The 23326-nt window shown below is 41.2% G+C and overlaps 1 protein-coding gene and 1 pseudogene across 1 annotated transcript in view; one reads left to right on the top strand and one right to left on the bottom strand.

The window, feature by feature from the left end:
* Nucleotides 1–528: 528 nt before the first annotated feature.
* On the bottom strand, nucleotides 529–13668 carry LOC140938105 (coadhesin-like; annotated as a pseudogene).
* Nucleotides 13669–17950: 4282 nt separating this feature from the next.
* The window catches only part of LOC140937596 (alkaline ceramidase 2-like), a 5953-nt gene continuing 577 nt past the window's right edge, over nucleotides 17951–23326 (top strand). Inside the window, exons 1-5 of the mRNA XM_073387143.1 lie at nucleotides 17951–18135; nucleotides 18343–18383; nucleotides 21378–21596; nucleotides 21973–22110; nucleotides 22753–23326. The exon at nucleotides 22753–23326 is cut by the window's right edge and continues 577 nt beyond it. Of these exons, the coding sequence (XP_073243244.1) occupies nucleotides 18043–18135; nucleotides 18343–18383; nucleotides 21378–21596; nucleotides 21973–22110; nucleotides 22753–23068 (807 nt within the window). The 5' untranslated portion in view covers nucleotides 17951–18042 and the 3' untranslated portion in view covers nucleotides 23069–23326. The remainder of the gene's footprint in view (nucleotides 18136–18342; nucleotides 18384–21377; nucleotides 21597–21972; nucleotides 22111–22752) is intronic.

The following is a 23326-nucleotide window of genomic DNA, read 5'->3' as shown; positions in this document are numbered from 1 at the left end:
CTTTAAGATAAAAAAAGAGAAGGAAGGAAAAAAAGGAAATAATATATGTATATATATTGAATTGTTTGGAAAACGGCGGTGTACCAGTTGGTATAAGACTCCAAAAAAATATTGTCTCTTCTTGTCTTCTACTGCAATGTATGTCTGTATACGGTTCGGTATGGCTCTATAGGGTTATGTACGCCCATGTATGCTCTGAACGTCTGTGTACGGCTGTGAAAAGCAACGTACTGTTCTGCCAGTTGTTCCAAAGGTGAATAGCGCTGTCCACTGGATAAATCGCTATTCAATGGATAACGCAATTGGTTTCCACAATATTATCCGCTGGATAGTGAGTTATCAGGCCCCAGTTTTTCGAAAGGGGGATAGCGTTATTCGATGGATAAAGCAGTATCCAGTGGATAAGGCAATTGGTTTCCCTACTACAGTTATCCGCTGATTTACCCCGTGGGTAGCACTATCCAGCTTTTGAACAACTGGGGCCAAGTGGATAGCACTATCCGACAAAACCGGGCCGGTGACTTCACATTATCGTTCTATAGCTGTGACACGGTCTAACACAGCCAGTATGTTTTCAATATTTTGTTAAGACCCTGGCAGGAGCCAGTGACTTCAGTTTTTCTTACTGAGATAACAGGTTGCTTCGTGGTGTCATATTACCCGGAACTGTAACAAACAGTTTGCAAGCAAGGTTTTCCTTCCTTTCCTTTCCCGGAAACGTCATAGTGCCCTCAGATAAACTACACAGTAGAACTTGTAGCAGAATAACTGTATTATAATTCATGTAACTAAGAGACCTTTTTGGGTTATTTTCGTGTCTAATGACTTTTAACTGGCTGTATATTGAACCGGAGCAAACTAGCAAGATAATCCTGCCTGCAGAACTTGATTGCCACAGATTATATAAAACTACTTTTGATCAATCCTCGAAAGTCACAGTGATGAAAAAGATAAAGGTAATGTTAGTGTTTCTCAAAAAACTAATTTATAATGATGTACAATGCTAACGAAATAAATCCTGATTGATTTTAAAGTGAAATTAAAAGTCCAGCACACGGCATCTTAAAGCAAGTGCATCAATTTGAAGGCAGTGCAACGTGAACGAGGTAAAACGCGTCCGAAGAATTGCGGTTGATTTCCATTTTATTGTAGTTTGAAGTGCGTTTCCATCTTTATTTCTTCTTTTTTTAGCAAACTCGACGATCCGATGATGTAAGAGCCAAAACCCACGCTCTGCGCATGCGTTTGCGAAGGCACTCAATGCGGAACTTGAGTCAGGATAAGAGTTTGCTACACTGTGGCATCCGTGCTTTAACAGTGCTAATGGTTCGCCGAATTTCATCGATTATCGCGCCAAGATGCAAGAGGAATCAACGGTTTCTCAGACCTACACCTAAATGCATCTAGTATTTCCTTCTCTCGTCTAACTTCACCATGTGGCAACTGCTGCAGCATTGCAAAAAACTCTGAATGCTGACAAAATGGCATTCATATATGGCCGTAAAATACCCTACAATATTACTCAGTTATCTCGTACACATAGAAATTGTCCCTTAAGCCAACACCATAATTACATCGATTCGTCTTGAGTTGGTTGCCTGGTGAAAAACTCTGGACTCCGTAACAGTTTCCGTAGTTTTCCACACCAAAGAATCTCATCCTCTTCGTTTTAGCCAAATGAGCACATTTTTTGACAATCTTATCCATTTGTTTAGAAAAAGGCGGAAAACTCCAACTGATGTCATTACGGAGGTCCTGGAGAAGTGAGGAAGGAAAGTTGCGATAGCACCCAACTGGATCTGACAGAGAAAAAGAATAATCTTTTAACTGAAAATCAATTTGGAGAATCGAAAGGGGGCAGGCAATTCGAGGTATTTTTGGCGGGAAATCGCATGGCCAACAGGACTTTTAGAGAAAAAAAACAAAAACAAAGTCGAGTCTTTTTACACGTTATTTTTGATGTCTAAACTCACGTGGATAACGTACAGAGAAAGAGCTAGAGCGAGTGATTAAAAACAAGGAAGAAGAATTTCGCTGGAACAAAAACATGAAAATTTCATAGAGGCATTGAGAAAATGAGAAATGCTAGCGGCCAGCAAGGTGAAAATGAGCGGTAGTGAAAAAAATAAAAGCGAACAAGAACACAAGCAACAAACGTTTTGGTGAACACATACGACAATTCCCCCATAAAAGATAATGTGTAACTAGGACGTTTCACGTTTTAGTCGTGCAAAACGGCATTCATTTTGTAGTCGTGCAAAACAACGGCAAAGAAATGTACAAAAAAGTGTACTGCACGTGCAATTTGTTTGTTTTGCGAATTAGATCTATTGATTTTGTTGCCGTTTTCATTGCCGTCGCCTTTTAAGGTGATAGGGAGTTTTAGCATCGACGACGGCGACGGCAACAAAAACGTCACTTTTAAAATGAATTGGCGTTTTTTCAAACTTTTTCACGTTTATTCCAATTCGCTGAAAATGTCTAAAGTAGGCAAATTTCTCTAGAGTTGTTTTCTTGGGGACTGCATTCAAGTTAAGAAAGGGAAAGAAATTTCGTCGTCGCTTGTTTACGTCCTCCATTAAACGTGAAATTAGGCATTTTCACGTCGTAGTCGTGCAGTAACGGCTAAGAAATGTACAGAAAAGCGTGATGCACGTGCAAACCTATTGTTTTGCTTGATACAGCTATTGCTGTTTTGACGGCCTCGCTGCCGTCGCCGTCGTCGTTGCTAAAACTCCCTGATGTTACACGGAACGATTCGCAACGACGATTTATAGCGCGACACAGCGTTGCAATATTGGAGCAATGTTGCAACCATTCGAAACAATGTGGCAACAATGATGCAACGCTGTGTGGCGCTAAAAGTCGTCTTTGCGAATCGTCTCGTGTAACATCACCTTTAGCATTACACGATTTCATTTCTTTCTTTATAAAGGTGATGTTACAAGGGACGATTCGAACGACGATTTTTAGCGCAACACAGCGTTGCAACATTGTTGCGACATTGTTTCGAAGGGTTACAACATTGTTCCACCATTGCAACGCTGTGTTGCGCTAAAAATCGTCGTTGCGATATCGTCCCGTGTAACCTCACCTTAATTATCTAGTTAACGAAAATCTTTGTATTATTTAGTAGAGGAGACTGGTTATGAAAGCCGGCGAACAAAGTTGAAAACAACGGTGCTGTAGTTTATGTCGGAGACTGGTTAACTGTCAGAGACACCCAACGAGAATATAGTTCAAAACCACTTAAACATAGCAATGTTGAACGTATTTTAGTATTTGAACGGTAGATATAGGCATATTTTAACCCCTAAAAAATTTCCATCTGTTCGGATTTCCTAGCTGAAAGTGTAGTGATCCGTAAACATTTTGGAATACACTGTTCTTAACAAATAAAGGTACCATTCCTAGAAGCGATACTTACCGATACAAATCTCAGTGGTATTACACGTTTGTACATCTCTAGGGTGTCCTTGGCAGGACCTTCCACCAGCAGCCGGTGCAGGATTGTCACACTTGCGTTCGCGTGACACTACACCAGTTCCACATGTCACGCTACATTCTGTCCAGGAACTCCATAAAGACCAGCCACCATCGACTGTGTGACAAAAAGAATGGAGATCGTTAACGCGCACGCAAAAACAACAACAACAACAACAACTGCAGGCTATAACACGACTTTGAGGAAACTGGTTTTATTAATAACACTAAAAAACACACGAGGAAGCAGGTCTTGTACATATGTCTTGTAATTAAAAAATATTAAATTTCGAACTTTTCAGTAGTGCATTGTATAACATGGCTTTGATTGAAGAAAGCTAACAAAACTCGACGCCAATGCAGGCAAATAGACAATAAAGTTGGACAGCTGGGCTCGAAAGCAGACAACCAGACTGGCAGACCACTAGATGAACAAACAAAATAGACAACGCAAAAAGCTGGCCAAGAAGCACAAGCAGACAGACAGAGACCGACCGACAGACACACCGAAAGAAAGACTGACAGACAGACATACAGATGGACGGACGAAAACAAAGACAACGAAAACAGAAGGATGGAAGCCAACCTGGGCACTTATTCAAAGCACATTCCTTAGACTCGTAGTGATGAGGACCGCAGCCTTTCCCGCCAAAATAAGGAGGTGGATTTGTGCAGGAGCGATTGCGCTCCCTGTGCCTCCACCACAGGTATTACCACAGCGCGACCAAGAACTCCAGCCACTCCAACCGCCATGGAATACAAAAATGAAAAATTTTCAAAATTCAGGCGACCCATTGCGTTCTATCGACCTTAACCTTACCTTTGGACAAACGGCAATCGTATGGTGATAACGAAAGGAAAAATGCAGTGGCAGATCCAGGGAAGGGGTCCAGGGGGGGCGCCCCTCCCCCCCCCCCCCCTTATTTTTAGACCAAACTGAGGCCCGAAGGGCCGGAAAATTTTTTTTTTTTAGTCCGGGCCCCCCCTTATCTCAGGGTCTGGATGACCACCCTCCCCCCCAACCCCCTTATCTGAAGGTCTGGATCCGCCACTGAACATGTGTGCGTTACGTAAGCCCTTGTTTGTCATAGAAATCACAGAGGAGGCTAGCTATAACTAGAAAGGAAGGTTCAACTTACCCGGGCATGAGTTTGAATTACACAGTCTGCTTTCCTCCTCTTTTCCTGGGCATGTTTTTCCGCCAGCACTCGGTGGAGGCTGGGTACAGCTTCTAGACCGCTCCTGCGAACCAGTCCCACAGGATTTGCTACACGAGCTCCAAACACTCCAAACTGACCAACGTCCATCAACTGTCAAACGTCAAAAAATCGTCATTCGATCAGTTTTTACGTGGATCTTAAAATTAAAGCCAAGGTGCAAGTAATTACATAACTGAAACGACCATACTGGGTATTCGTTATGCAGTTATGTTCAGAAACTTTCGACTCTTGGAAATATTTATGGCATAAAAAAAATTACTTGAACATATTTACCAGTGCTACCAACTTTTACAGTAAACTGTTTCAGTATGCTTTCAGTATGTTTCGGTGCACTACTCTCTGATGGTACACCATGTATGGCACACATCATTACATTCCCGGGGGGGGGGGGGGAGTGAAAAAGAGAGAGTCTCCAGATTTTAGATCACCAGAGGTTGGCATCTCTGCTATGGATAGCGCTATCGAACGTTTGAACAACCCTAGCTAGGACTGCGTTTTCTAATCACGGGTCTAAGTGTTTCAGGAAGGGCGAGCTTGGGGAGCAAGGGTGGCGCAGTGGTGAGAGCACTCGCCTCCCACCAATGTGGCCCGGGTTCGAATCCTGGCGTCGGCGCCATATGTGGGTTGAGTTTGTTGTTGGTTCTCTCCCTTGCTCCGAGAGGTTTTTTTCCGGGTACTCCGGTTTTCCCCTCTCCTTAAAACCAACACTTTCAAATTCCATTTCGATCTGGAACGCACGGACACGTTTCAACGAGTTCTTATGAACTCCTTAGTGCTCCGTGGGTAAAACAAATTACAATTTAAATTACAATTTAGGTTGGGAGGGAAACGTATTCGATTATGGTAAAACAAACGTCGCACAAACTTGTTCTTAACTAGCCTCCCACGCAACGTTCTTACGGGTTAGTCACGCAATCATTTTGCGTCACCTCCACAGGGCATGCTTATCGTACATCCCGGAATATAGCACCATTGCGTCTTAGGGTGCGTGCTGAATGACAAAATGCGAAAAACAATCGTTTTTGACCGAATAATTCCTTAGGACACGAAAGTATTCAAAAGTTAATGGCAGCACATACTTAAAACGTTTGGGGAAGCTAAACATTATTTTGAACCTTCCCGTAAGAGCGCAATTATTGGTAAGAGAAGAAATAAGTGTCTATTAATTAAACTGCATACCTGGACAAGACTGCGTGTTGCAAACTCGTTGACCACGAGCCGCTCCTGGACACGTTCTCCCACCATGTTGCGGCGGTGGTTGCGTGCAGCTCCGTGACCGAGTTTGTTTCCCAGATTCACAGGATTTGGTACAAGTTGGCCATACGCTCCACCTGGACCAACCCCCGTCAACTGTTACAGAATAAAAAGAGTCATTAAAATGTCAGTTTAAGATAGCAGTCGATAAATGGTTAGTTGAGAAACCGGCCAGGCAGTGATAGGTTATTGATCATTGACAAGAGGGGATAAGCAGAGGAAAGCCAAAGTGATTATCACAATTGGGGCTTTATCGCGGACGACTGTTACTTAGACGTTAACCGCGACGTTTCGACCACGTACCGCTGATCTTCATGAGGCGACAGTGTCGATTTACTGAGTAAGACTATTTTATGATCACAACTTACTTGGACAAGCTTTCGTTAGACATGGTTGGCCCTTTCGCGCAGGTCCTTGGCAAGGTCTTCCGCCATATTTTGGGGCAGGATTAGTACAAGTGCGGGCGAGCACCATCATTCCAGTACCGCAGGACACACTGCATGGTGTGAAAACAAACCAGCTTGACCAACCTCCGTTTACTGTACAGTAAGAAAATAAATATAAGATTAGTAACATTTTAGTACAGTCACCTCTCTCATAGCGACCACTTCTCGCAAGCGACCACCTCCCGTAAGCGACCACTTCACAAATAATCCTTTTGTTTCTCAGTCAAACACTGTTTCAAAAACTCTCTCGTAAGCGACAACTACCTAAATTTCCAAAGCGACGGCGACCACTTTTTGGGCCAGAAATTTGATATATTCTTTTGTTTTCTGTTTCCGGTAAGAGACCACCCGGCATGACCACGTATGATTGTAAGAAAACCGTTGCTCGAATGTCACTAAAGTTAATTTTTGAATAGTGCTGACCAAGTTTGCTGACAGATTATAGCAGTTGACTTACAAAAAAGATGTCTGTAATACGATCTCTAGGTCAAAAAGTGGATCGTCACATTCATCCATAATATTATGTACAAAGTTTCATCAGTTCCAAGCGCTATTCGAGTTAAACATTATTAGAAGTTCTTTATTTGCCTCATTTTTGCTTGTAAGATAATAGCTTTACGTAATTACGTTAATCAGTTCAATGTGAGTTCTTTTTCTTGATTTTTCCCGCAGACGACCATCTCCCGTAAGCGACCACTTTGTCGTGCACCAAGGGTGGTCTCTTACGAGAGAGTTGACTGTATTTGGTGTGCCAACCCTGTGGCTGGTTTTAAAGCGGTACATATAGCTTAAAATCCGTTCGAGCGATGTAACACTTTCATGATGGTAGATAGACACTGACAGAATTCGTTGGGATAGCTTTTAATGATATATTTTCTTGCCCTATGTAAGGGAATCCGGATTCCGGAATCTGAGAACGTTTTGCTTGTGAAACCTAGAATCCTGGGCTTTGGAATCTGAAATACAGGTCAAGGAATCCGGAATCCTACTACGGATTGAAATCCGGAATCCAAGTTCCACTAAAAAAGACTGCGAATAAAGTGCCTGGAATCCGGAATCCACGGCGTTGAATCAGTCATGGATTCCCTTACTTGCGGCGATATATGTCTATGATGCATTAGACTCTTTCCAGTACCGATTCAAATACGGTTCATATGGAAGGTCGCCTTTACTTTCCCAAGCAACCGTCATTTAGATAGAAAAAAATCCAAATTTTTCTGACCGCTTACTTCGTCTCGTTAAAAATACTTTATAGGTAAAAAATCGTTTTGTGAAATTTGAAGCTAATACAAGTCAGCTCCTATGCATACTGCGAGGCAGATACTTCAGTTTTCCTTAAAGTTGTATTAATAATAATTGTATAATAATAATAATAATAATAATAATAAATCATTATTTGATTCTTATAGCTAGAATATTCTTGACATGTTATCCGTGTCTCTCACCTGGACATGAGTGTGCGTTGCAAACCCGTTGTTCCTTTAGCGCTCCTGGACACACTTTCCCGCCATTTTGAGGCGGCGGTTGCGTGCAGCTTCGTGATCGAGTTTGTGTTCCAGATTCACAGGATTTGGTACAAGTTGTCCATACGCCCCATCCGGACCAACCTCCATGAACTTAAGAATGAAAGAATTGTAATAACAAGTTCAATTACAAAGAAGATTTCTCCAACTTCTTCTCCGTATTCGTTTTCACAAACGTGGGACCTGATATGTTGGAAAGTGATTGACGATTTACCCCCCACTCCCTTGGAATGCTCAGCTAGCGCATTCAATCAGCGCGCCATGCACCTATTACTCGTTAGCATTGTTTTAGTATTAATTGGTGGTGTTTAGTAAAGAATTTTTACTTAACACGATGTTAATCGCAAATCTTCAAATCTCAGTGTTTACCACAGAAAGAAACGCTGCTAAAAAGTTTGGACAGATACATAGAGGATATTACATGGGCGCGCGGAGATACGAAATTTCTCTTCGAGTGTTGAAAAATATTTCACGAGTGAACGCAGCGAACGAGTGAAATATTTTTTCAACAAGAGAAGAGAAATTTCATATCTCCAAGCGGCCATGTAATATTCTATTTATTATATAAACACCAATGAACTACCAAACCATTTCACTTTAATAGCTTTTTGGTGTGAAAGGCACGATCTATTATGTAGCCATAGCATCGGTGATATTTTCACATATGAAGATAACATGTTATTTTCACACGTGAAGATATCAAGTTTTCGCGCGAAAGCTCACCTTGTGTTTCATTGGTGTTTATATAATACATGTATTTATGTTAATGCGTCCTGAAATGAGAAATGGCAAGTAAAACGGGAAGGACAACTATGGTTCTTACCAGGGCAGGGTTGCCTGTTACACATTTGTTTCTCCCACGTTAATCCCAGACACGTTTTCCCGCCGTAGCTTGGAGGTGGGCGCGTACAGGTTCTAGAACGTTCTTGGGACCCAACCCCACATGGTTTGGTGCAAGAAGACCATCTGCTCCAGTCCGACCAACCTCCATTCACTGTATGTATCAAAAGGAAAGTTAGCGGCACGATCCCGGACAAAAAGCAAACTTACTGTAGCAAAATAAGTCATTAATGAAGATTGAACAATATCAACAATACTGAAGCAAATACGTTTTTGAGCGACACACGTCAACCGTGGATTTTTTCCATTCTTGGGCTGTGGTTGCGCCCCAATTCTAGGGCAAATTGTCTCTATTAGAGAAAAGAAACTTAGCAGTACAAATTTGGTAGCGCAAGGCACATAAGAGGGGAGAAAGGCCTCATTCCGGATGACGTATGTCGCCCCAAAATGCCTTTGCATAAGCACCCTTTTTAGAATCTTTATTTTAACGCTACTGACTTAAGCAGCTCCGTCTGAGGTTCCGTTTATTGCAACTGTCTCTAGTAGCATATTTCTGGAGCAAGCGGTTTTGTACCGGAGGTACAAGGTGTGTGTGTGGGGAGGACGAGGAGGGTTTAGCGATGGGTACCGCAAACAGATTTTAATGGTCAACACTGGCTGTTTTTGTATCACTGAGAAAACGTTTAGTCACAGTTGTAACACGTGGCAAGTCGCAAGGAAAAGCTATTACTATTCCCCATTTCTTTAACTCCGTCGCCCAGTGTCTATCTTTCTCATTTTGAAAATGCCTTTCAACAATATCATTGGTTTTGGAGGCTTTTTTAATATAGCCCTTATCTTGGTTTTACTTGCAAAATAGTTTTGTTTTTTTCGACCCCTAAAAGCCTCGTTAGTAACCCTGTCGACTCAATTGCACTGCAACATGTGTTTCAGTGTAATCTTTATATTCTGGACCATTCGATTATTACATTCTTACCAGGACAATAGTGTGTGTTGCAAGCTTGCGAGTCTCTTGAAGATCCGGTACAAGGTGTACCGCCGTTGCTGGGCGGCGGTTTTGTGCAAGTTCGTGTACGTACTCTTACACCTGATCCGCACGTTTTACTGCAAGAGTTCCACGAACTCCAACTTGACCATCCACCATTGACTATACAGGAGGAAATTAAAAAGGAAATAGAGATTATAAAAATATCCCACATTTAGAAATTTTTCTACTTCCTCTTCTAGATAAGTGGATAACACTATTGGTTTCCCAAACATTGGTAAAAAAAGGAGGAGTCCGTATATTTCTATTTGAAATAGAAAATATCCATTTCATACAAAAACAGATAGGAGTGCTCCGGCGGAAACGATTCAAACACGATAAACGTGGATGCGATTAGCCTTCATGTAACTTTCTAAAACGTATTTTCACCACTGTTTCTGTTTTGATAGAATAACGCAGGTTGTTGCTAATGAACATGACAATGAAAGAAAAAGAAAAATGGAGGAAAAATGGGTGGAAGGAGCTTACTATAAGCCCGGGGGCTACTTTTGGATTTTTTTGGTAGAGGCGTGCCGCCCAGTTCTACAAATTCTGACCCTATTTCAGACCAAAAAATGTCATTATTCACACCCGTTTTCAGACCTGACCTCTAAGAAATAATGTCATCATTACTTATAGATTAGAACAGCAACAAAAAAGATTTCTTAAAATCCATTTGTAATTTGCATATTCTTCTTTCTTTCTTGGTCATTTGGAATTGAAATGATAAATACATATACTCCTGTAGTTGCCTCGAAAACCATAACCGACTCCAGACCAAAATAGGCAAATCTATGCCCGATTTCAGTCCAAAACGACGCAAAAACCATACCCTTTGGGGCGGCACATTCCTATATGGCTTATATAAGGGAGTACCCCCCGGGACTAGAGGGTGGATCTTTGGCCAAGAGCAGAAGCAGAAGAGAAGAAGATTTCACGCACATAGATCTAGGCTGCATTGTGCATTAAAGTCACTTTCGTCAGAGTGGCATCTCATGGTCGATTGGTGATACAAGTAATGATACAGTGAGTAATATTATATTACATAAGACGATTATTGAAAAGGCCCACTGGCGTTCAACATGACCAAAGACCGTTGCTGAAAAAAGGGGGTAGGTACAAAGTGTATTCTCATGTCGATTTTTTAAATTTTACCCGACGACTGGCATTCAGTGGCAAATTTAGAGATCAACAAGGAAAACGAAAAAAAAATCAACATATACTAACCTCTAGTGCAGCATCGCCCAGAGTAACCACTTTTGCAAATACATCGACCTGTTACCGGTGTTCCCCCGTTCGGACACCCTCGATTACACAGCTGAAAATCTACACGCGGATATAGACATACCCCGCCGCATGTTCCCGGGCGCGTAACTGTTCTTGTTCGTTTCTTAATTCCCCCATGTCCACAGGGTTGGGAACATGGGCCGAACTTACTCCAAGCACTAACTGCACAGTTTGTGACAGGACATCGCCGCCTGCGTCGCCTCCTCCAACCCTCTGTGTAGTCCAATAACATGAGAAAGAGAACGAGAAGGGACCAAAGTGATTTGGGCATCATTGTTCCTGCAAAGCTGATGAAGATTTCAATCAAACAAACTGTCGTGAGAGAAAGAAGAAGAAATCTGGTTCCTTAAAAACAACTATACTACCATCAACAAAATACGTTTGCTGCTTCTTTTCTAGCCCCGATATACACGTAGGTGGTACATGTATGCCAGGGTTTCACTACCGGTCGAGGCCAAAAAACTAGACTCCCATGCAGACTTTCCTTAAGCTTCCTCGCGCGTTCCTCCACCACTTGGGAAAGGAAGACACTTCAAAGCTGCGTGGAGGGCTAGGGCTAAAGAACACACTAGAAATGACTGAGATCGGCTACCTCTGCACAAGATTACCGATCCCAAATGAAGATTGCGTATTTTTATGTTTCATCACCAGATGAAACACCGAGAAAAGAGTTGAAAATACAACGCGCAGCGGAGTATTTTTGACCAACTTTGAGGTGTTTCATCTGGTAATGAATCACTGTGTCTAATGCTTGATATTACTTCTCAAACAAAATAATTTTAAGATTTTATAAGGATGCAAAAATGAGCAGCTTTTCATCTGATTTTCAAACACTCATTAAACATTAATTTCCTTTTATTTTCTTTATGAACTGTTAATGCATTCACACCCACCCAGGTGTAATCGTCTCCCTTTTTGAAGACGAAAACTTGTTTTTTCTTACATTTTTTTCAGGCTAATCGCGTCCACATTTATCATGTTTGAATCCTTCCACCTGACCACAACTATCTGTTTTTGTATGAAATGGATATTTTCAGTTTTCAAATAGAAATATACGAACTCTTCCTTTTTTAATCAATGTTTGGGAAACCAATAGTGTTATCCACTGGTTAGAGATTTATCCATTTCCGAGAAAGGCGGTAAAAATAGTCCTAGTAACTATGCCGTATTCTGAAATCATAAGCTTGAAACCGAATAGCCTGCATAACAGGCGCGAGACGAGCGGAGGAGAAAAATAAAGCGCCTGTTACCAGGGGCACCCAACGAGGATATAGTTCAAAACCACTTAACATAGCATTGTTGAACGTATTTTAGTATTCAAACGGTAGATATAGGCATAGTTTTATCCCCTAAAAACTTTTGATCTGTTCGGATTTCCTAGCTGAAAGTCTAGTGATCCGAAAATTATAGGGATAAAAACTTACTTTCTCGAAAATTTCAGCCAGGAAAAGGCTCCCGAAAATTCTAGGTGGCCTTTTTTAGGGTCAAAATCCGTTAAAAATGAATAATTTTACCATTTTGTAGATGTTCGAAAATCCTAGGAGAGGCAGGCAAGCAAGAAATTTTACAACAAATGCTCCGAAAATTCTAGATCTCAAATCGTCTTCCGAACAGATATTTTCCCGAAAATTGCCGTTGGGTGCCCCTGTGTTACCAGTCCATTGTTCTGGTTCTTCCCACGTTCACTACATGAACGTTGCGTTCCTGAAAGAGCCAGAACAATGGACTGGTTACAGGCGCTTTATTTTTCTCCTCCGCTCGTCTCGCGCTTCGCACTAGTTTCGCGCTTCGCGCAAAATGCCGCGTTCGCCTCGCTTGGCTCATAAAGCGTCTATTATGCAGGCTCGAAACCGAAAGGAAAAATTAACTTAAGATGTGAGCTAAGGCTTTAAAATTGTAATAAGGCAAGTTGGCAGTGAACAATAGTCCTATCCCAGGCAAGATAAGATACTGTTTCGGTTTGTCGAAAATTTTTCTTTTTTTCATTCGCTCACTTGAGTTCGCAACAATGGCTTTTTCAAAAATTTCTTTTCTAAAAAGCGTTTTTCAAAAACGTGACGTTTCGGCGACTGTCAATTTTCATCGAGACGTGTGGACGGACGACCAAGTACAAATACGGGCGGTCGACACCTCGGACGAACGACGAATCACAAACGTGCGAAATCTAACAAAAAATTTTGTTCCACTCTAAAAAGCATTACAGTCTTTAGCTCGTTGTTAGCGTAGTCTAGACATCAAAAAAAAAAAAAAGTTATCCATGTCACTCTAAAGCCACCTGTGTAACATGTTAGTCGTACCACCGCGGTTCAAAATGAATTTTAATGAAAATAGTAAAGTGACTGGTTTGTATGCTTACCTCTCTTCCGCTGCCTCCTTTGATGAAAAAATTTAAAACGAACGTCAGTTACCTCTTCATAAGGGGGACCAAAAGCAGCGAATGTTCAAAAAAACCCAATTCCACTTCTTTCACCGTGAAGGAGACGGCCGGCAGAACCCACGCGATCAATTGCGAAAGAAGTGACGCAGCCAAAGGAATATGTATAACTTCCTTTCAGCCCCTTCAGCGGTATTCAGCCCCGCTTAAAATTCCAGCTAGATTCTTCCGTTTCCCTCGAACCTCCGTCAATTTACGCACCTAATGAAGTTCAAAACTAGTCTTTATAAAGCAAAACTTTAACCTTTCAAGAAGGGCAGGAGGGTTGCGAAAAGGAAATGTTTACGTTGACGTCATGTCACGGCTAAAGTCACGCAAGATTATTTCGCAAAACCGGAAATGGATCCCTTTGGGACTTAAATGAACACCTTTTCAGCAAAGCGGGTCAGCCTTTTAACTCTCTTTCCTTCTCACGTTCTTCTTTGTTCGGTGGCAAGCGCACTCTGCCACTGGGAATTAAAATATTAAAGACAGTGATAAGATCAGCCTTGATTTATTCGTTGTTGTTTTGTTTTGTTTAGTAGTTCCTGTTTATGTTTTGCGCCGTGACAAGAATTTTAAATCAGGAACACTCCCAACAAATCGCATCGATACGAATGTCTAAGCACGGAACCAGGAGCCATAATGGCTCTTGACGCAACGCAAAAAAAAAAAAAAAATGAGCGGTGAAGCGAGATACTCGAGTTTGAGGGCGAGAACCGTAAGTTCTATTTACCAGGATAAAAGAGCAAGATAGAATGTGAGAAAGAAGTAACCTGTCGTGACGCGGATAGCGAGAAACCCGAAAAGGTATAAAGAAGCGACGACCGGCAATGCATTTGTGTTCCCACGCTGACCCCCATTTCTCTTAAAATCATTCGAGTTCTGGTACCCGAGCCTACCCCAGCGTACTGCCCTAGTTAACTTTAAAAGAAAAAAACACAAACTATTTGCAGTCATAAAGTACTGTGTGGAAGAAACTGCAGAACACCAAGACCAGACATATTGCGGTTTGAGTTGCTTTGTGATCATTAACGTAGACTATTAAAAGCACGTAGTTACTAAAACATGGAACGACCTACAACCACCTCAAAAAATTCAACAACCACCTACAACCATCTACAACCACCTCAAAAACATCTACAACCACTCGCAAACAATCTAAAACCATCTAAAACAAGGTATAAATGTCTGAAATAGTTTCACACAAATGTATGTAGTCCCGCAGAATCCTTTAGTCTAGTGTGAACGTGTCTCACTTGTACAGCCTGATTTTATACAGCTATTAACCCGTTTACAGTTGCAAGAATTAGAAAACATTATATAATGATATTTGATCATTCTTTTCAGCAAAATGAATCAAAACGTTCTTACCAGTAACGTCCCTTGGCGGGGAGGGAAGACCCGAATATGTGATCCAAATTTTTCGTTCCGTTTTAGCTCGTAAAGTTCCAGCTACTCTAGCCTGTGCCAGGCTCTCAGATAGTATAGTGGGGACGTATTTACAACGAGCAAAGCGAAAATAAGAAGCGCGCATATCCCATCACTCCCAAGAAGAGGGCCGGGGTGAAAGTTGGGTTCCAAAACATAATAAAGGTATATAAAAATCCAGGTAAATTACTTTAAATACAATCATTCACTATTAAAATTTTTCAATCCATTTTTATTAATTTCGGCTCGTCTTAACTTGTCTTCTTCTGAATCCATTGCATTATAGATTTTTTTAAATAACATTTTTAACAATGATTACACCTACTAGTCTCCGTTTCCTGTGTCATGACGCAAGGGAGTTTAGCCTTGCGTGATGACACAGGAAACGGGTGTGAAAGACACTAGGGTTCATCTAAAGGAGTCACCTGGAATGTACAAACATGTTTGGCGGATGAGATGCTAAAAAAATTAACTTGTTCTTAGGAATGTAATCCGCCACCTTAGAACAAAACAGCAGTAAAGCAGACTCCGAGAGAGAGGGAAACCCTACCTTGTGCCATTGCGTAAACAAATGAAACGTGAACCAAAACGTCTCACTGGTTAGCCTGCGAAGCGGCAGACGCATTTCCGGTCGTCGCTTCTCTCCCTCCGAGAAGCGACGACCGGAGATGCGTCTGGCGCTTCGCAGGCTACTCACTGGTACCCAGGGTAGAAAAAGCCAAATCAAGTCAGTCTTTCGACTACGACTTTGTTATTTCATTTTATTATTTTTTGTGACTTGATAGTTCATTTTGTAAAGTTCTTTAAGTTTTTTAATATACTTAGAATGATCTCGCATTTCATTTCGTGACTTAAGCCAATGGTTGATGATACAAGAGACCAGGGAGAGTAAGATTTTAGGGGGAGGTGGATGTTTTGTTCGATTCTCGTATTTCATGTTCGTGACATGTTGTCGTCTCGCCTTATTTTAGACATTTATACCTTGTTTTAGATGGTTTTAGATTGTTTGCGAGTGGTTGTAGATGTTTTTGAGGTGGTTGTAGATGGTTGTAGGTGGTTGTTGAATTTTTTGAGGTGGTTGTAGGTGGTTTTAGGTGGTTGTAGATGGTTTTAGGTGGTTTTAGGTGGTTTTAGGTCGTTCCATGTTTTAGTAACTACGACGATTAAAAGCATCTTGTTATACGCGGTACCAAACAGACCAAAGGTAGCCCAAGCTCGAAATACGAACATCGGCATTGTTGCGTAACATTCAAAATATAAGGATCTGTATGGGAAAAAACCTATTGTTTCTGTAACCTACGAAAATGAAAGGATTTCAATAAAACACAGCCTACCTTACTTAAAATGTGTGTTACGTCTCTCCTGTAAGGTCCAGGGGCCCGTTTCTCTAAAGTCCCCGTAACTTTACGGGCCCGAAATCAAATATTCAAATCGAAATATAAAGAATAAGAGCGCGGGTCCTGGCTAGCAAACTACTCCATTTTGTTTCATTGACTGGCAGTTTTATCGTGTTAGATCCAAAACTATTGAAACCTCGGTCTTTAATGTAAACGGAGACAGCTTACCGGGCCCGTTATCGGGACTTTCGAGAAACGGGCCCCAGGGCCGATTTATGGCCGTTTTATGGGTATTATGTAAACGGTTTTCTCTTAGCCTGCGAAAACATCCGTTTCTCCTCGCTCGTTTCGCGCGGGGAGAAAGAAGAGCGAGGAGAAACGGATGTTTTCGCAGGCTAGTTTTCTCTCTATATATATAACTGAGGTTGCAAACCTTTATTTGGAGAGAAAAGAGAGAGAATCTATGGCGGTCCGGGCATCGGAGCGGCATTTTGAACATTGGCGGCATTGATCAAGCTTTGTTGCTGAATTCATGTTTTAAAAACCACAAATAAATGTGACTTTTGCCAGTTAACCGTTTTTCCTTAATATTTCCCGTTACTTGCCCGGTTCCTCGAAAGATGGTTAAGTTTATAACCCAGGATTAAGCCAAATTCTAAGCAAGGTTTTCTTGTCTAAGAACTGCATGTAACTCGAGCTTACAAAACACTGTTGTGCCTTTACTTGGAAAAAAAGAAATGATCTGACACAAAATGTTACTCTTAGCAATGCATAGGAAGGCAAATACAAAAAGTGGAACAAAATTTTAATCCTTAATTAGCGCCAATCGGCCTTTAAGGAACCGTTAACTCGAACTTTTTTCTATTTCCCTTGAAGGTTCGGGAGTCGAATGTAATATACTTACGGGTATAAGGGCAATGTGTACGGCTTTCAAAGCAAGAAAAGAGCTAAGAATTTCTGTAAAACTCTTTTATAATTAATAGGCCTGCATAAACTGCGCCCGAAACAACGGCCAAGTCAACAAAGCCAAGTAGACGCGGTTATGCCGGTTTTCATACAGTTTTTCAGAGATCGCACCGATATTTTTCAATCGCCTCAAAAGGGGTTATCCATGTCCCGCTATACAATTTTGACTAGTGATTGAATATGAATTGAAGTTTGTCAAAATACAGCTTTCAGTAAAATCGATATCACTATGACAACAATAAACAAAAACCTTTGAACTTGACAAAAGCCTAAGTTGTGCGATCTAGACGTACTACTGAAAATCCGACACCAGGAAAGTAAAGTGTAGTGATTAGCCCGGGTGTTTAGTTAGCAAATAAGCTCCGTGAGGAGTAAAAAATTCTGAAATAAAAAGCATGCATTGCGAAAAATATATATATATAAAACCGGCCTTTCCCAGTCGGCAAGCATCAAATTAACACAAACACAGTCGAAGGATCGATCATTAAATCTTTCTTTGTGTAACAGGAAAATTTAAGCACGATTTTAGAAAGTTTGTCGTTATAAACTAAAAATCCCTCACTTCAAATTTAAGGATCATAATGTGATAAACAAGTCTGCAATATTTTCCCTTTGGATTTGCAAATTTCCTCATTTTCCCTTCCCTACCTAACAAATCATACAGCTTGACAACTTTGTAACCACTCCTGCCGGCGTGTTTTATTTTTGTGTCCTAGGAAAGGATGAGGACATTTGGGCAAATTGCGAACGAAAAGCGCTAGGGGTTCGGAGAAAACAGCACGATCAATGACAATCAGCACCAGCAGCAGAAAGGAGAAATGTTGGCCCATTTTGAGAGAGGCAGTTCTGATGTGGATTGGTGCGAGTCAAACTACGCACACGTGTCTTTCATAGCAGAATTCTACAACACAGTAAGTAATTAAGGCGGAAGCGCCCGCTCTTTAGAGCGTGTCATTAGTGATAGGGAATGTACACTTGAACCAGAGAAAAACATCCATAAGAGAAATGTGCCCCTATTTCAGTGTTTTACGTAAGGAGTTGTTGGTCTGTATTCAAAGAAATTATAATTCAAGGGACTGATAAATTCTATTATATTATTGTTGTGTTTTATAACGCAGATAAGCAACGTCATTTTTCTTGTTTTTCCTCCATTTTTCATGTAAGTATACCTTTCGTTGTTCTTAACTTTTTGTTCATACTAGCTATAACTGCCTTTAGTTTGATGTACTTGTCGTTTCAATAAAACTGTCAACAAAACGGGTCCAGTTCTTTAAATTTCACTGAATGCGCCTTAGTTCGGTATGTGTACTTTTTGCTTATGTTTGCGAAACCGGTCGGATTGTATTTAACCACAGGAATTCAATGTAGCGATATTGTAGCCCAGCACACAAAGTCGAGTAAATTAGAATACTTTTCCAAAGCCAATGCTCTATCAAGCTTCCTAAGTAAACGAAAACTTATTTAAAAGAAAACAAAATGCACATCAGTTTTTAGCAGGTACTTAAAAGACACCTGTAGCTTGGGATATTTACATAATACCTTTTAAGTTAAAGTGAAACAAAGGAGAAAAAATTATCTAACAGTAATAGTATGGCTCTTAGTCTGATAGAAAATGCGTTTTACACATGCGGACGATTGTAAGAACGTGCCATTAACGAACTCACGTTACGCACCATAGAGCACTTACTTCGGGAGTCTTTGAAGAGCAGGTGGCGGAATGAATTATTTAGCGTGGTAATTCTGCTTTTATCATACTAACAAAACGACAGAGTTATTTATACTGTCTCGACATGAATAAAAATTATAGACTTCTGGTGATAAAACCGACACAAAAAACCGTTTCGTAAAATCACTTACCGTAAAAGATTAATTTGGGTACCATTTGTCTTTACAATTCCAGCAGTTCAACTCATTCAACCGTTCAGAGGTTTATTTTTCTTTAGACTACGAGTAGTCCCCCATTTTTTCTCAGGGATGGTAGAGCGAGCGAAACTCGCCTTTTCTCGCGTGGGGTGATTTTCACGCGCGCTCGCGTTTCGCTCGCTCTACTATCCCTGAGGAAAACTGGGGGACTACTCGTAGTCTAATTTTTCTTAGAGAACGACTTCAAACCAAGGATGATTTATATTTTTTAGACATACTATTTTCTAACTGATCTGTATGAGCACCTAGATGTTAACGCATTTTTTAACGAAGAACTTTACTATATCGTATGAGGTAAGGAACGTCCTGCAAAAACACCTGCATATTTTTCTTTTTCGACGACGAAGACCTGTAAATGGGCACGCGCTGAATGTCTGTTGTACAAGGCAGACAATTTAGTCTCAGCTTTAGCCTAGCTACACAAAGTGGGCGATAACTAACAAAGAAAAAATAAAATACAAAGATAAAGAGGTCGAGGTTAGTTTCTCCAATTTTCGCGGCAGCCAGATGGTTATCCCAGTTTCACAAAAAAAATTTAAATTTGTTGGAAGAGCTCTACACTAATGACGTCACAAATTTCTGGTCCCTGCTGTGATTCAGACATTGAACCTGACGGGTTTAAGAGTTTTGTATGGGAAAGTCACGTTCGCCAACAAAGTTTCGTCGTCTTTGAAGATTTTTATCGTCAAAAGAAACAATAAAAATCAGGCTTGGTTTCGATAACATATATCCTGAAAATAATCAACGTGTCCTAAGACAACGTTACACATGGAAAAAACGGTACAGGTGAGTGATTTTATTTGCGTGGACCAGTTTTTGCTCCCTAGCTCAGAAGACATTTTAAAAACGCTCATTGCGAATTTTATGAACAATTTTCATGTCAGAAACGCATGTTGCTAATACAAGGCCTTTGAGTAGAATGCAGGCAAAGTTTGTCTGAGTCACGCGGAGGGTGTAAGGTGACAAAACCTATTTTTAGTATAATAGTGCAAAACGCTATTGAACATGGCCAATGACGGATGTTGCATTGCAGAAAAGGGTTCTTAAGATATGTGACCACCATTAAGTTAGCGCTAATTCGGCTACATTTATAAATATGCAACTTCACATGGCACAAAGTACTGAGAACGACAACCACATCAGTGCGCTGTTCAAAAAGCATGATCGCGTTGTATGAAACTAACTTCACGAGCCTTACTATCTCAGAATATGCAATGTATGTACTGTAAATACTTAATTAGCGCCTAGCTTCTAACAAGTTCCCACTTCGCCGAACCGGCGACTCCTTTAAATCTGGAAAACTATGACGTCGCGTTTCTAATTAGTACTGTCCCTCCACCTCAAGAAATAGACGAACTCTACTAACAAAGCGGTCAAAACAGTACAGACGTTCTTTAGAGACTATTAAAGGGTGGAATTGTTAACCCTTACTTTTCAAATGAAAGTGACTTTCAGAGCAACTTTAACCTCGTTCCCAGGGCCCTTTGCCACTCGTCCTCTTTCTCACCCCGAGGGACGAGTAGGAGAGAACCATGGGAACACAGTTGTTTGATGGTTTGATAAACGGGTGTTTAGCCTGCGTAGCAAGCGTTTCCGTTTGGTTTCGGAGCAATGAAAGACCGAGTAAAGGGATTCTCGGGTTTGGCCGCGCGAGAAATGAAACAAGAGCCAAAAAGTGCAATTTTTCGCGCGATCTTTGACTCTCGTTCCTCGTTCTTTCCTCCTAAACCGCACGGAAACGCTTGCTACGCAGGCTAACGGGTGTTATAAAAGTCAAGGTAACTGAAGCTCCGTGCAAACAGACGCAACGTTGTTGGCCAACAACTCCCAACATTGTAGGATATTAAATGTTGAGTACGTTTGAACACCCTGTTGCATATTGTTGGGAGTGTAGTTGCGCAAAGTTTTAAATCGGTCAAACGTCTGAACCAACGACTCCCAACATTTCTTTAGTGCGATCGGATCGCCGAAGCGTGGCGCAACAATGTTGGATCCGTTTGCACAGCTCTCCCAACATTATTGGGGCCACGCACGCACATTTCACATGGTTTACAAAAATTATGGGTTGTATTCTTCCCACGATGCACTGCAGGTCCCAACTTGCATCTGTTTGCACACCTCCGCCAACACAGAAGAAACAACTCCCAACATTGTTTGCCCATTAATGTTGGGAGTTGTTTTGTGATTGTTTTGACTGCCGTCTATTTAAATTTTCTTGTGTTAATTGTAGGTACCTGTTTCGTCCCTATTCTAAGCACGTCTGCTCCGGCGTTAATGTTATCTGGGCACTCTTTGTCGTGATTGGAATCAGTTCCGCGTATTTCCACGCCACTCTCAGCCTGGTAGGGCAGCTTTTGGATGAACTCGCAATCTTGTGGGGTGTAATGTTGGCGTTTGCTTTGTGGACACCGAAGTGGATGTTAACTTTAGGACCCATTGTTGTAGACAGGTATGGGCCAAAATATAAGTTGAAGTATAGCTGTTTCTCCAGCTGTTTATTCAATTTCACGCCTCACGCAGTTCAGACTTCCGAGGCATACTTCATTATGAGGAATACGTACAAAAAAAACAAAACAACCAAAGCCAGCAACTAAAACAAAACCTCTCTGAATTTGGAAGTAATAAAGATTTTCCCAGACGTAATGAACACGACTTGAAAAATTAAAGATTAAAAAATGAAATTAAATAAATCAAAAAAATCAAACTTTTCCAACGCAGTTTTGACTGGAAAGCATCACTTTTGTTTTTCAGTGATTGTCATCATTACCGGCATATAGTCGTTAGTGCCATTGAAAAATAACCATGGGTTTATCTTGTCCATACAGGGAAAAGTTTCAATGTGCTATCTTTGCACTGTCGCTGATTTTTACTTGGCTAGGATTTCTTTATCCTGTCGCTAACGCATTTGTACTGCTGACGTTTGGAGCCCCCTTTGTGATCATGTTATTTGCTGAATTAAAAAGGTAATATGACTGCAATAGGAACTGAAAATCACGACACGACTCAGTATAATAGGTTAACGAGTCGGGTATCTTCACTGTACATGAAAAGCTCGTAAAAGTTACATGCAACCTCTGCGATACCAACTTCAGCCCTCAAGTGCACTCAAGTGCTGATAAAAATATATCTTTTCTTTTCTTCACCAAATGAGCCAATCCTTATCTCTCCTTCAGTTGTAAACAAACAATCAAACTAACAAGAAGATTACGCATGAAACAAAAAGACCTCTTAACTTCCAAAAATGCCACCATAACAACAACAGGCAAGATTTGTGATACGGTAGTGGGGGGGGGGGAGCCACACCCTGAGATGAGGCGGGGGCGGTCTCAAAAGTTTGGTCTAAAAAAAAGGGGGGGCCCGGGCCCCTCCCCTGGATCAGCCACTGATAAGATCACACATTGCTGTGCCTTTATACAGGGTAATAGCAATGACGTTACCTTGTGAATACGACCAGATATATCTCCTGACCACCATGGGTGTTTATGTGGACACTAATTTTTGGTCATTAACCATAACTTACATATAGGCTCAGTGGCAGAAAAAATGGTGGGAATAATAATGTAAGTAGAAAATGAGATGCATTTATAATTTTGTCTTTTCTACAGTTGCCAAAATATAAGAATCAGAAGGTTGGGACTTGCGTGTGTTGGTTGGCTGTTTCTTGCGGTGCTTTTCTGGCTGAACGACCGACTCTTCTGTGAGATATGGCGGTCTGTATCCTTCCCGTATCTTCACTGTGCTTGGCATATACTGATTTTCGTTGCAAGCTATACCGGTTGTGTTTTGGGATCGTATTTCTATGCCGTCACCGAGTATCCACACCTGCGACCGGTCCTTTCTTTCTGGCCTTACTGGTCCTCTGGCTGGGGAGTGCCATATATTTCCTTGAAGGCTGCATCCAAGGAAAGAGTCTCCTGTTAAAGAAACGGTCAAAAAAGAGACGAAAACAAATGAAAGACCTCAATTCAGCTGAAGGGCCTCTTTCTTTCTGGCTTTGCTGGTCCTCTGACTGGCGATTTCTACACGTTTCCTCTATGAGTGTACCGAGAAAAGTGCTTTCAAGGCAAGAACAATGGTAAGGGACGAAAACTCTGGTAACATTTTAAAGGTCGATGCTTATATCACCTGATGCGGTATCAGAGAAACTTAATTCCCTGACAAGGAACTTAACGGACGCTA

The sequence above is a fragment of the Porites lutea genome, chromosome 5 (genome assembly GCF_958299795.1).
Source record: "Porites lutea chromosome 5, jaPorLute2.1, whole genome shotgun sequence".
Taxonomy (NCBI): domain Eukaryota; kingdom Metazoa; phylum Cnidaria; class Anthozoa; order Scleractinia; family Poritidae; genus Porites; species Porites lutea.
The sequence above is the reverse complement of the archived record's forward strand: the minus strand, read 5'-3'. Positions and strand labels throughout refer to the sequence as shown.